Here is a 14905-nt window from a genome sequence, read left to right as displayed (position 1 = left end):
CACTCAAATATAGATGAGTCCAAACATCTCACTCTTTAATAACCTTTCTATTTTTACAATTAGAGCAAGGACATCTTAACATACCTGTTTTTGCTTCCGTTTGTCGGTGAACTAACCCCAAGAATTCGGTTATACCTCGTTGGTATTCTTCCGTAAGCAATCTCGTGTTCAGATCCAAATGAGGTCGATTGATCCAAGAACGAAAATAATTTGAAGAAGACATGTTTTTTATGAATCAAATTCGTGTGTAAAGACAGCAAGAGGGAGGATGAAGATATGGAGTGAATGAAGAGGAAGAGGGGTGCTTGTATTTATAGTTGAAATCCTGCCGACAGACCGAGGAAATTCCGACGGAATTCCGACGCCAACGGCTAGTTCGTCGGAATTTCCTCGGAATTTTTAAAATCCCCCAACGGCTCTCCACCGGCTCTCTAACGGCTATAATATATCCTCGGAATTCATCGGTTTTTTTTCGAGGAATACATTTTTCCTCGGTATTCCATAAGAATATTCTGACGGATTGATATTTCCTCGGAATATATATTTCCTCGGAATTCCGTCGGTATATTCCGAGGAAATTCCGAGGAAACCAAATTTTGTGTTTCCTCGGAACATCCTCGAAAATTCCTCGGGATATTCCGAGGATTTCATTTTCCGTCGGAATGTCCGTCAGAATACCGTTGTTTTCTTGTAGTGTATGCTACACACACTAACATCAAATAAAAAACACTACTAATATTCCGCGCGATAATTTTTTTGATTTGTCTAAACTTTAGATTTTCTTTTCTTATGTCGAAGTGAAATAAAATAATAAGAAGATATATATGTTACATTTTCTGAATTATTTTTGCTAATTTTGTATTCTCTGAAAATAAAGAACAATGAAATTACTGTCATTTTAATTCAAACAAAAATTTTTAATTAAAAATAACAGCACAATCTCAAAATTTTATTTATTATTTGTTTGTTTATAGTTAAAATCATATCATTTTAATCTATAATGATTTTTAAAATGATTCATAAAATTAAATAAATTTATATAAAATAATTTTTATTACAACAACTTCCCGCCCGTAGGACGAGTCAACCCTTAGTAATATATAAAAAGCTTGGACCACTACACTTATATATCTCCGATTGATTTTAAGCTAGAAACCCTAGGAAATTTAACAATTACACTACTCATTACTTATTATACAAAACAAACCAAGACTTACAATACTGCAAATATAAATTACAGAAGACTACCATTCGCACGTTTTGGACGGGGACTGCATCAATGCAAGCTAAGTCCGAAGCTCTCGTCCATGTCCAAACCCTCAGGAAGGACACCATTTTGAAGCTTCCATTGAAAAGAATGAAGAAGAGAAGCAAGAATGAGAGATACTGTCTTCATAGCCAAAGACATTCCAGGACATATTCTTCGTCCAACCCCAAACGGTATCAGCTAAAATCTCCTTTCAAATCAATCTCTCGTCCCACCAAAAACCTCTCTGGCTCGAACCGCTCTGCGTTTTCCCAAATGCTCGAGTCTCGACCTATAGCCCAAGCGTTTATTAGAACCTGAGCATTCTTAGGCACCAGAAACCCTAAAATCTATGCATTTGACTCGGCTTTGTGTGGTCCCAGAAGTGGACCTGGTGGGTGTAAACGGAGAGTCTCTTTCACTAATGCTTGTAAATATGGAAGATCCGAGATGTGTGACTCCTGAACGACACCGTTTGGACCTAACACATCGTCCATCTCAGCTTGAGCTTTAGCCATTGTCTTAGGGTTGCGAAGTAGCTCAGCCATTGCCCATTCCACCGTGGTGGAGTTCGTATCAGTCCCTGCAAGAAACAAGTCCTGATACACACAAACATATATAAGTACTAGCTAGGTTTACATGCAGATATTTCTATTATCTTTATCTTTTAAATCAAACACCTAATTTATTATTCAAGACTTGATGTGGTTTGGATAAGTAAAACCAGAACTAAACAATCAATAAAACATAATTTCCTGTTGGTTGTGTATCCAACAAACGTGAATCAACTTAGAAGAAAACAAAAAAAAATTTAAGAGAATAAAACAAACTCAGGCAAATACCCTTTTAAAATTTGCAGATTTTATGTGAGTGAATAAATTTACAATCATCTATCTTATTAAAGTAAAAGTAGTTCAAGCTTTTGTTTGGCAACATAAATAGTAGTTAAAAAAATAGCGCTGTTTGGAAACATGAATAGCAGTAGATTAGAAAAAAAAAGTAATGGACTTATGCTATTAAAAAAATTAGAAATCCATTACATTATATTAAAAAGTAATGGTTTATGTTACTTGATATACATATTCAAATCAAAATAATATTTTAAAATTGATTTATATCAAAACTTCATTCAAAAATATACATATATTCAAAATTTAATTTTTACTAACATATTTTCCAATAACCATTATAAAAAGGTTTTCAATATATATTAAAAAACAATACAAAGCTCAATTTCAAACATCAATTTAAATTATGGTTTTTATATTTCACATTAAAATTTAAAAATATAATATATGTGATTATTTATATGATTGTACATATAAAATATTATTAATTATAAGAAAACTTATTTGATGGTACGTATGAAATACGATTAATTATATGATAACACATATTTTTGTAACCTATGATAATACATATAGGATATATAATAGTGATTAGGAGTGAGCGTTCGGGTTCGTTTTTGGGTCTGTTTGGGATTTCGTGTCCGGTTCAGATCTTTGAGGATTCGGTTCGGATTTGGATAACCAATTTAAATTAGTTTGGTTTAAATATTTGGAAAGAGAATTAATAATTATTTAAGTACTTTTGGAGTTTTGAGTATATTTTAATTATTTTAGATATTTACATTTGATTATTTGTATATATTTTCAAGTATTTAAATGAACTTAAAGAATCATATATATTCTGGATGTTTTTATATATATTAAATCTAAAAATAATTAATATATATATAAGTATATAAATTTATTTTGGATATCCAAAATACTTCGGTTCAGATCGGATCGGGTTTCAGTTCTTCAAATACCAAATTTTGAATAATTCGGATATCTAATCAATTTTGATTCGGATTTGGTACTACTTATTCGGATTGGGATCGGTTCGATTCTTCGAATTCGAGTTTTTTGTTCAACCCTAAATAGTGACATAAAAAAATAAATAGCATAATATTTAAAAAAAAATACGACGCGCGGATCAAAATCTAGTTTATACTTGTATTTAAACTAGTCTCAAAAAATCGATATTACTTTTCCCTATCCGTATAAAGATAGTTTTACTAATACTAAAAGGCATATCATACCAGAGTAATGTCATATTTTACTGATGCACATGGATTTAAATAATTTCTAGAATCAACAAGCTCTCTAATTTGATTCTCGCTTGTGAGGAAGACACAAGTTCCTGGACAGAAAAATATATAGACTTCAGCCCTTATAATATCACCTGTTGATAGCTTACGTACTTGTTTTCTGAAACCTATCCAAACTCATTTCTTATTTGAAAATCAGAAATTGTTAGGCCTAATGTGTTCAGAAAAATAGATTGATTGTGGTTGTAGTTGTGAATCACAATTTTAGAATATTACTTATTCCCTCCGTTCCGCAAAAAAAATGTTACTTTAATATTTTTCACACAGATTAAGAAAATGATTGAAATGCATTTAAATTCATTCTTATTAATTACACCTATTCAACCAATAGTATTTGAAATAAATAAATAAATCAATGTATTTGTAATTAATATTAAGCTGAAAATTATATTAAGATTCTAAAATGACATACATTTAGCTCCTTTTGATAACGAGCTTAATTTCTAATTATTTTTTAGTAACATGAATATTTTAAAAATATTGCATTTCTGAATTTAAAGAAATAATTATTTGATTTATATTATAACATCATCATTTAATTAAAATATTTATATTTTGCTTTCAAGAAACTCAGTTTTAGTAAACTACCGATAAGGTTGCTCTAGCAATTTCCTAGTAATTTATTCACACATTCGAAATCAAAATATCTCGTTATTTAGGGTACAAAACAGACCAAGATTTACTATACAAGAGTGGTAGTTTTATTTATTTTCTTTATACTGCAAATATAAATTACATAAGACTAACCATTCGCACGTTTCTTGACGGGGACTGCATAAAGTGGATTGGTCTTATGCAAAGTAAGACCAAAGCTCTCGTCCATGTCCAGATCCTCAGGAAGGACACCATTTTGAAGCTTCCAATGAAAATTAAAGAATGAAGAAGAGAAGCAAGAATGAGAGGTACTGTCTTCATAGCCACAGACATTCCAGGGCATATTCTTCGTCCAGCCCCAAACGGTATCAGCTCAAAATCTCTACCTTTCACATCAATTTCTCTTGCTGACAAAAATCTCTGTGGCTCAAACCGCTCTGCGTTTTCCCAAATGCTTGAGTCTCGTCCTATATACCAAGCGTTTACCAGAACCTGAGCATTCTTAGGCATGAGAAACCCCAAAACCTCTACATTTGTCTCGGCTTTGTGTGGGGCTAAAAGTGGACCCGGTGGGTGCAAACGGAGAGTCTCTTTCACTACTGCTTGTAAATATGGAAGATCCGAGATGTGTGACTCCTGAACAACACCATTTGGACCTACCACATCTTCCATCTCGGCTTGAGCTTTAGCCATTGTCTTAGGGTTGCGAAGTAGCTCAGCCATTGCCCATTCCACCACGGTGGAGTTCGTATCAGTCCCTCCAAGAAACAAGTCCTGAGACATATATACATGATACATATATACATATATAAGTGCTATATAGCTAGGTTACATGGCTCGAATTATTATTTCAAAATGCAAACATTTCTATAATCTTTTGAAAAATAAAAGCAACAATGAAAGCATATATAACTCAGTCACAAAGATGTATGATATTATATGAATTGTATATTATAAATAGCACTTACGTAGAGAAAGTGTTTGATATCGTTCACGTTGAGCTCGGATCCATTTTCTTTGACTAAATCCATAAGCGAATCCAAGAGATCACCTTCATTCCTCGTTGTTTTCTCATTGTTCCGAGCATTGATGAACCCTTGAAAAACCTGAAACAACACATCTGAGCATACCTTCATCTCTTTCCGGATACCTTGCAGATCAAGAAACCCTATAAGCGGAAAATAGTTGGCTAGGTTTGGTTTGCCGATGGTTTCCATTATACGAACCACCGATTCTTGGAGTTCCATGGAGGTTCTTGGGTCATAACTACCCAAGTTGGTGGAAAAGAAAGTGTTTGAGATTATATTGAGTGATGTGACGAAGGAGGCACGAGCAATGTCGACAGACTCTCCTCTTTCGCATATTTCGCTCATAAAGGTTACAAGTTCATTCACTTTCTTCATGCGCACCGACTTGGTGGCGTCGAGACACTGCGGGGAGAACATGTGAGTCGCCGATATCTTCCTCCATAACCTATGTGGAACATAATAGAGCCCATCCATAGTGAATCAGTAAATAAACTAGGCCAAGGCATTTTATCCAAATGGAAAAATTGAACCGGAAAAAACAAATGGAAACTGAACAGAAACAAATAAACTTCCAAATGGTTTCTAATTGGGCAAATCTCCAAAATAGCACTTTTGTAAGTTTATATCACAAAAATAGCACTCAAAAACTAAAATGACCAAATTAGCACCTTTCTAAGTTTATCCTTTGAAAATTTTAATTTTTTTATTTTTCAAAATTTGAAATCTTATCCCCAAAACCTCATTTCTCAACTTTAAACCATAAACGCTAAACCCTAAACCCTAAACCCTAAATCTTAAACCCCACCCTTTAACTCTAAACCCTAAGTTTGTGACTTTTGATAAAACATTAAATGCTATTTTTGTGACTTTTAACCTTGAGTGCTAGTTTGGGAACATAAACTTAATTTAGTGTTATTTTTGTCTTTTTCCCTTTCTAATTCTCTAAATCAGAAAACAAAAAACTAAAATATAATTTATAAACTAAAAATTACTCAAACACCTAAATTGCCAAAATATTTGAATCTGAATTATATGAAATTATCTAAATTACCCGATATTTAAATCTGAGCAATTTGAAAGAATTGATATTTTATTTAAAACCTCGGAGTTATTTGATATTTTTGTTTGATTTATTAGAAATTACCCAAAAAAAACTCGAGCCAAAGCAAATCAGATTTTTCTGGATATTAGTGGGTTCTTAAATATTTTAAATCTGGAAAAAGAAGAAATAAAAAAAAAGGTTCTATTATACAAAAATGGCGATGACAAAGGAGATCTAGGGTTTCGATGGATTCTCGGCGATGGGATTCTGGTGCGGTGAAGAAGGGGATGTGTGGGTTGGATCTATTGAAGGATTATGGAGAAACGAACGGGCGATTCCAGCGAATTTTTCGGTTGATGAAGATGGTATTGGAAATCGTTTCCCTTGGAAAATTGAGGAGATATGGAAGCTTAATAAATCAGATCTCGATTTCAATCATCTTCAAGATGAAATCGCGCAAATCACAAGGTATGATTTCTGATTTAAATGTTGAGATAAAGAGATTCAATTTTGGATTTGCTTCGGGAGTTTTATGGGAAGTATGGATTATTATATTGGTCATGGAGTTTAAACGATTACGATTTAAATCAATTCTAGTGGGCTGGGATTCAATAAGGAATATTCTCTCCTGTTGTCATACCATTCATATTTGTCTGACAACCCTGACGTGAAGAATGGCGAGTCCACTCGCAAAAGGCTGAAGATTTCAGTCCCACACTTTGACAACTCGGAGCTGATCAAAACATTTTCCAAAACGTTGATCACGAATCTCCCAAAGATATGGAAGTTGGAGGATCGTGTAGTAGGAACGGATTTGGGTTTTGCGAAATTCCAATTCGTTTTTTGAGAAGGTGGATGGAGTTCTAAACATTATCCGTCGGAGATTCCCTTCTGGATCCGGGTCGTGGGTGTTCCGGTGGAGTTCACATCGGAACCTACAAGTATGAGAGTATTGGTAATGCCATAGGAAGAACGGTGGCGGTGGATGTGGAGCACTCACGCGTTCAAGTGGTGGTGGACGCCTTCCAGGAACTCTGTTTTGAAACTTAGGTGGACTTCACAGGCGGCGGGGAGTTCTATGAGAGCGAGGAAGCTCCGGTCTCATTGCGTTACGAGAAATTATTAGGTTATTGCCATATCTGCTCTAGTTTATGTCACAAGGATAAGGTGTGTCCTCTAGATGTGAAGAATTCTAAAAGGGCTCGAAGCTACAAAGGGGTGGTTATTAATGGAGCGGGGAGAGATAGAGAGAATCGGGATTATCACGGGAAAGGGAAAGGCAAAATGTTTGAAGAAGTTGAATCTAAGTCGGTGAAGACGGCAGAGATAGGTCATAAGAGAAACTCCACTTATCGTGGAAACTACCGGGGAGATGGAGAAGTGTCACACTATAGAAATACTAGAAGGGAGGAGCCAAGGCATGATGCTCATGAGAGGCGCACTAGGGAACAATCAAGGGTTCAAGATGATCAGAAGGTGCCACGGGAAGAGGCCAAGGAGGAAGGGGAGATCAAAGATGCTGGACAAGGGGAGGTAAAGTTGATGGAGGAGGATCTCATGGATCAACCATCTCAGAAGTTTCAAGAAGAATTGGCCAAAACGATTGCTGCGGGCGCAGAGATTGTATCGAATTCTACTGATACAGAGAAGAGGTTACAAGAGGCCCAAGGGTTATTAGAGGAAAAGATGGAGTCTCCAGAGGATGAAGAAAACCTAATGGGAATGGATGAAATAAAGGCTCTCATTAACTGGAACATGGGATTGACATGGATGCAGCTGATGACTTGCCGGACTTGTCAGATGTGGAAACTGTGGAAGCGCTCATGGCATATGACGAGGATGCGCAGCCACAAGAGGAGGAGGTACAGCTTCTGACGGGTGATGGAGATGACGCAGCTGTTGCAGACTTGGAGAAGAACAAGACTACTCGCAAGAGGTTGTTTAAACCAGCTGCAAATACCGCAGGAAGCACGAAGATGAGGAGTGCCTCAGCTCTGGTTTCCCCGCGCAAGAGAGCTGCAACAAAGACAAGCCACCGTGGTGATAATAACAAACAACAGGAGAGTAAGGGTACTTCATTCCCGAAATCTGGCAATCAAAAAGCTTAGTTTATGGATCAAGTCTCTTTAATACCTGGATCAAGGAGTTATGAGTTGGGGGTAGTTTTATGTTCAATAAGCTCTATGAGCGTTTGTTTCTTTACGGGTTTTATGGGTGTTGTTTCTGTTGCTTTCTCAGGGAAGGTTTGTGTTTGGCTTTTGCATTGGCAGTCTATGAAAATTTTAATGTTTTGGTTGTTGAGATCATGTCAGTCTCTTATTACTAATTTTGGCATATTGGAGCGTGGTTGGTATGTAATGATTTCTGGGAACATGGGGCTTTATTCGAGACCATGGTACATATATGTAATATCAGTCAGGTTGCAGCACATACTGCATTTGGTCTCATTAAACCAAATGCAGATTCAATTAAGAAGGAGGGTATTGAAACGGATATCTATGTTGGGGAGTAACACGTTCGAGAAGGAAGCTGGTGAGGGGCTCTTACGGAGACTCAGAGATAATAGGAACGAACGGTTTCGAAAGGGCGTGAGGATATGGATTGTTATACTTTTGGCACTGATCCTACGTTATAATAATAATGGAGATGTCTTAGATTGGGATGAGATAACAACAGGTTTTTTGTACGTTGATATAGTGGTAGTCTTATGAGCAGGTATTATAAATTATTTGTGGGTCTCTAGGCTTATATTGGTAAAGTATCGGGATTTGGTTCTACAAATCGGTTGTGGGATAGGGATGTGTACTGAGTTTTTGGAGCAAATACATAATTCATTAATATGTTGTAACATAAAGTATTATTCAATTTAAAGATATATGTTATGGTTGTGTCTTTCTTTGGTTGGGGGACGCCAGGATGTGATGATACGGTTTGAGTCTATTGGTCAAACAATGTGTTGCATTGTTATAAGTGGTATTTTTATGGAATCTATGGTGCGGTGTTGGGCTGAGGACACGAGGAGAAATTCTGCTGGAAAATTATTATTGGGTATCATTAAACTTGTTTGTTCTGGCTCAGAGGAGCAATACAAATACTGTTATATATGAAAATTCTAAGCTGGAATTGTAGAGTACTTGGAAGTTATTGGACTATAAGTTATCTTCGGGAGATATGGCACAAACATAAACCAGAATTTTTATTTTTATCTGAAACGAAACAGGATTTCGATTTCGTACGGAGGTTTCAATCACACTTTGGATATGATAGTTTGGCTACTGTGGAAACAAATGGGAGGAGCGGTGGTCTAGCTAATGAATATCAGGTTAAAATCTTATATTCTAGTAACAGAATGATAGATATTGAGGCGGTGGTCAAAGGAAAACAAGTTTTTCTTACCTTTGTCTATGGGGACCCGGTACAAGAGTTAAGAGAACATGTATGGGAGAGACTAACTCGGTTTAGATTATCACGATCCGAACCCTGGTTTATTATCAGAGATTTAAATGAGATTACCGGAAATCATGAAAAGGATGGGGGCTCTCTAAGATGCACAACCTCCTTCATTCTTTTCAACAATATGATAAGGAATAGTGGATTATTAGAATTTCCGGCTCGAGGTAACAAACTTTCTTGGCAAGGAAGGAGGGGTAAAGGAAAACGAGCAGTAATGGTCAGATGTCGATTGGATCGAGCCTTGGCAAATGAGCAATGACATACGCTTTTCCCATGTTCTTACACAGAATACTTGAAGATGGTGGGTTCTGATCATCGCCCGGTGGTTGCTTTTCTGGAGGATAATTTATCAAGGAAAAAAAAAGGGACAATTTAGGTTTGATAAGAGATGGGTGGGGCAGGAAGGGCTAATGGAATCAATTGTGGCAGGCTGGACAGAAAATCAGGGAGGACAACTAATGGATTTTGTTACAAAAATCAACAATTGTCGTCATGAAATATCCTCATGGAGAAAGGATAATCAACCATATGGGAAGGACAAGATCAAAGATCTTCAGCAGAAACTGGAAGAGGTTCAAATGGATGATAATAGATCACAAGAGGATATTCTGGAAGTTTCCAAAAAGTTACAAGAGGCTTACAAGGATGAGGAGGAATACTGGCACAAAAAAACCGGAATATGTGGTATTCATCGGGAGATCTTAATACTGAGTTTTACCACGCCTTAACAAAGCAGCGTATGGTTCGAAATAAAATAGTGGGACTCCATGATGAAATGGGTAGTTGGATAACAGAAGAAAACGGGATTGAGAAGGTGGCGGTTGACTATTTTGAAGGATTGTTTACTACTACTGAGCCATCGGCATTTGATAGTTTTTTGGAAGAGATAGTCCCATCTATTCCCCCCCAAATGAATCAAATATTATTAAGATTAGCAACGGAATAAGAGGTCCGTCAAGCTTTATTTATGATGCACCCAGAGAAAGCACCAGGTCCGGATGGAATGACAGCCCTCTTTTTTCAGCATTCCTGGTATGTTATCAAGGCGGATGTGGTTGAGCTGGTGAACAATTTTCTGGTCACAGGAAGTATGGACCCACAGTTAAATATTACTAATATTTGTATGATTCCGAAAATAGAGAGACCTACAAGGATGACGGAACTAAGGCCGATAAGTCTATGTAATGTTGGTTACAAGATTATCTCGAAAGTTTTGTGTCAAAGATTAAAAATTTGCCTACCCCGAATGATTTCGGAGACACAATCGGCTTTTGTGGCGGGCAGGTTAATATCAGATAATATCCTTATTGCTCAGGAAATGTTTCAAGGACTGAGGACTAATAAGTCTTGTCAAAATAAGTTTATGGCAATCAGAACTGATATAAGCAAGGCATATGATCGGATTTAATGGAGTTTTATTGGGGCTCTTCTTCACAAAATGGGATTTGATCCTCGGTGGATCAATTTGATGTTGGAATGTATATCATCGGTCCAATATAGGGTACTTATCAATGGTCAGCCACGAGGTCTTATAACTCCCCAGCGGGGCTTACGTCAGGGGGATCATCTATCTCCGTATTTATTTATTATATGTACTGAGGCATTAATTGCGAACATTAGGAAGTCAGAGAGAGGAAAACAATTAACTGGACTGAAGGTAGCAAGAGCTTGTCCAGCAATTTCTCATTTGCTATTCGCAGATGATAGTCTTTTCTTTTGTAAGGCAAATAAAGAGGAGTGTCAAACCATTCTCATGATTTTAATGGAATATGAGGCTGTCTCAGGGCAACAAATTAATTTCCGGAAATCCTCAATTCAATTCGGACACAAGATTGAAGAATTCAGCCGGCAAGAATTGAGAGATATTTTGAGAATTCAGAATATCGAAGGAATGGGATCTTATTTACGGTTACCCGAAAGTCTTGGCGGTTCTAAGGTACACGTGTTTGGATTTGTACAAGACCGTTTGAATAATAGGGTTAATGGATGTACTTTTAGGTTCTTTACTAAAGGAGGAAAGGAGGTGATTATTAAATCGGTGGTCACAGCTCTGCCAAATCATGTAATGTCTATTTATCGGTTACCGAAGACAACAGTTAAAAAGTTGACGAGTACAGTAGCTCAGTTTTGGTGGAGCCCAGGAGGAAGCACAAAAGGCATGCATTGGAAATCATGGGATAAATTATGCTTGCCTAAAGACAATGGTGGACTAGGCTTTAAAGATCTTATGGATTTTAATGCGGCGATGCTTGGAAAGCAATTGTGGAGACTGATTGAGAAGCCAAATACCTTTTTTTTCTAGGGCCTTCAAAGGACGGTACTACAGGAATGCCTCACCCCTGGAACCGATCCGTTCATCTTCCCCGTCATATGGCTGGAGGAGTATTATATCTGCTAGATCTTTGGTTTGTAAAGGACTAATTAAAAGGGTGGGAACAAGTTCATCTATTTCAGTATGGAATGATCCTTGGATCCCGACCACTCGCCCGAGACCAGCAAACAAAAACATTCAAAACAATTACCCGGACCTTACAGTGGGTTCCCTCATTAATTCGGAATCCCGAACTTGGAATTTTCAGAGAATCAGGGCTTTGGTGGACCCCAATGATGTAAAAATTATTGAAAGTATTCCATTAAGTAGAAACTCAATGGAAGATAGGAATGAATGGCATTTTACTAACAATGGGAAATACTCGGTCCAATCAGGTTACCAAGTGGAACGGGTCTATCCTGATAAGGAAAAACCGCTAGGTTTTTATGGTCCCAATGTGGATACACTAAAAGCATTCTGCTGGAAAGTGTGGTGTCCTCTGAAGATAAGACACTTTTTATGGCAAATCCTTTCGGGATGTATAGCGGTAATAAAAAATCTTCAAGCGAGAGGAATACAAGGGGATATATGTTGTGCTCGATGTGGTGATCCGGAAGAATCAATAAATCATGTGTTTTTTGAATGTCCTCAGCACGTCAAGTGTGGGCATTATCTAAGATACCATCAAATCCTAATATTTTTCCTAGTAGCTCTTTGTTTGCTAACATGGATCATCTCTTTTGGAGAGGCAATCCAAAGATGGATGACCACCAATTTGCTTGGATATTATGGTATTTATGGAAAGGTCGGAATAACAAAGTGTTTAGCAATTTGGATATTGAACCAAGTGACACACTTAAAATATCAGTATTGGAATCAACACTTTGGGCTGAGGCACAGGTAGTCAATGATCAAACGAAGGGGCATTCGGCACAGACCAGATCCACAACAGTAACCTCAGGACGATGGTGCTTCATAAATGGTTCATGGAAAGATAATGATTTATTTTCAGGGCAAGGCTGGTACAACATTTTACCGGATTTTGATGGTTTATTAGGGGAAAAGAATGAAATGGCATGTCTTTCACCTCTTCATTTGGAGGTGGATGCATTAATTTGGGCTATGGAATGTATGAAGAATTTAAGACAGTTTCAGGTTACGTTTGCAACGGATTGTTCTCAATTGGTGAAGATGATTTCGGAACCAGGAGAATGATCAGCATTTGAGAGTTACCTGGATGACATTAAGCTTTTAAAAAGAAGTTTTATCAACACATAAATCGTTCATGTACCCCGAACGGAGAACCTACGGGCGAATAGCTTAGCACGCAGTGCTCGCACATAACCGTCTTTCGTCGTTCACATGGATTCGGAGTAACCAATTTGGTTTACAGAGTTAATATGAGTCTGTAAATGTTTGCTGTCAAAAAAAAAGTTCTAAGAGGAGCCGAACAGAAACCTGAATGACCAGGAAACCTAACTTATACGAGTTTGGGATATACAACCCTCATGTTGTAACGGAAGTGAGAAGGAACAGATGCGGAAACAGATGAATAAAAGCAATGTAACTACGACACGGATATTTAACGTGGTTCACCCCTAGGGCTACGTCCACGGATAAAGAGAGATCTTATTATTAGAGGCGATATTGAGCTTACAAAGTGCAAGTTTAGGGTTACTTCGAATACAAGATATATATAATAGCATCTTCTATCTAAAACCCTAGACTTTATGGACTCATGGGCCTAAGCCCACGATCAGATGTAACATCCATAATAACTTGATGCAACGCTCTTGATGCAACGCTCTTGATGCAACCGAGTCGGTATGATGTACGTGATGTAATATCCATCGCCTAGATGTAACATCCACCTTGACTTGAATCCTCCCAATAACAGTTGTACCAGATGCACCTTCAAGTGTCAAATGTACCAGATGCGTTTCTCTGCGCCAGATGTACCAGATGCACCATCAGTGCCAGATGTACAAGATGCACTTTCAAGTGCCAGATGCGACATTAACACCAAATGTACCAGATGCGTTCTTCAACGCCAAATGTACCATCGCTCTCTTTGCTTTAGATGTCCCTTCAGACCAGATGTGTCGTTATGACGAACCAGGCGCCCTTTAACGGCCAGATGCTCAACTAGAGCCAGTTGTTCGTCATCAGCCGGATGTCCCAACGGACCAGATGTCTCAACAGACCAGACGCCCCAACGAGCCAGATGTCCCAACGGACCAGACGCCCCAACGGGCCAGATGTCCCAACGGACCAGATGCCCCAACGGGCCAGATGTCCCAATGGACCAGACGTCCCAACTGACAAGATATCCTTGTGGACCAGATGTCCTTGCGGACCAGATGCTCCAACGGGCCAGATGTCCTTTCGGACCAGATTGTCCATGCGGACCAGATGCCCCAACTGGCCGGATGTCCTTGCGGACCAGATGTCCATGCTTACCAGGTGCCCCAACGGGCCGATCGCCCCAACGCGCCAGATGCCCTAACGGGCCAGATGCCCCAACGAGCTAAACCATATACATGGTGAGATGAACATTTGCAGTGCACGAAATACTGATAGGTTCACCTGAAGACATCATGAACCTTGTCAACACCTCATTAATGTAGGACTTTTGTGACAAGAACAACTCCTCCTCCCTATCTCTGAAGATCTCCATCCGTAGAATCTTCTTTGCTGCACCCAAGTCCTTCATCTCAACTTCAGAACCCATAAGCTCCAGCTTCTCGATGTCACACTTCTCCTCAGCTATCATCATGTCATCCACGTCGAGTACCAAACATATGAACGTCACATCCTTAAACTTACTCACGTAGACACACCAATCAAAAGGACTTCTGATGTAGCCCAAGTTGATTATATAGCTTTCGAATCTCTTGTACCATCGTCTGAGAGACTGCTTAAATCCACAAAGTGACTTCTGAAACGTACACACATAGTCATCTTTTCCAGGAACTCGACAACCATTCGGCTGAGTCATGTATATATCCTCTAGCTCTCCATGAAAAAACACTGTCTTCACATCAAATTGCTCAAGCTCCAAGTCCTGACGTGATACCAA

The 14905-nt window shown here is 38.0% G+C and overlaps 1 protein-coding gene and 2 pseudogenes across 1 annotated transcript; 1 reads left to right on the top strand and 2 right to left on the bottom strand.

Annotated features, from left to right (window-relative positions):
* Positions 1–1276: 1276 nt before the first annotated feature.
* Positions 1277–2136, bottom strand: LOC106338503 (annotated as a pseudogene).
* A 1900-nt stretch (positions 2137–4036) lies between these two features.
* The window catches only part of LOC106341930, a 14159-nt pseudogene continuing 3290 nt past the window's right edge, over positions 4037–14905 (bottom strand).
* On the top strand, positions 6300–8949 carry LOC106341931. Its single transcript, XM_013780685.1, has 2 exons — positions 6300–6530; positions 6660–8949. The coding sequence occupies exons 1-2, from the start codon at positions 6322–6324 to the stop codon at positions 6907–6909; spliced, it is 459 nt and encodes a 152-aa protein (XP_013636139.1). The 5' UTR covers positions 6300–6321; the 3' UTR covers positions 6910–8949.

This window comes from Brassica oleracea, chromosome C4, assembly GCF_000695525.1.
Source record: "Brassica oleracea var. oleracea cultivar TO1000 chromosome C4, BOL, whole genome shotgun sequence".
In the NCBI taxonomy this organism is placed as follows: domain Eukaryota; kingdom Viridiplantae; phylum Streptophyta; class Magnoliopsida; order Brassicales; family Brassicaceae; genus Brassica; species Brassica oleracea.
Note: the sequence above shows the minus strand (reverse complement) of the source record. Positions and strands in the feature narration are given on the sequence as shown.

Coding starts and splice junctions, on each gene's coding strand:
- LOC106341931 (XM_013780685.1), top strand. CDS start 6,322: ATGGGATTCTGGTGCGGTGAAGAAGGGGATGTGTGGGTTGGATCTATT. Junction 6,531..6,659: donor GAAATCGCGCAAATCACAAG/GTATGATTTCTG, acceptor AATCAATTCTAG/TGGGCTGGGATTCAATAAGG.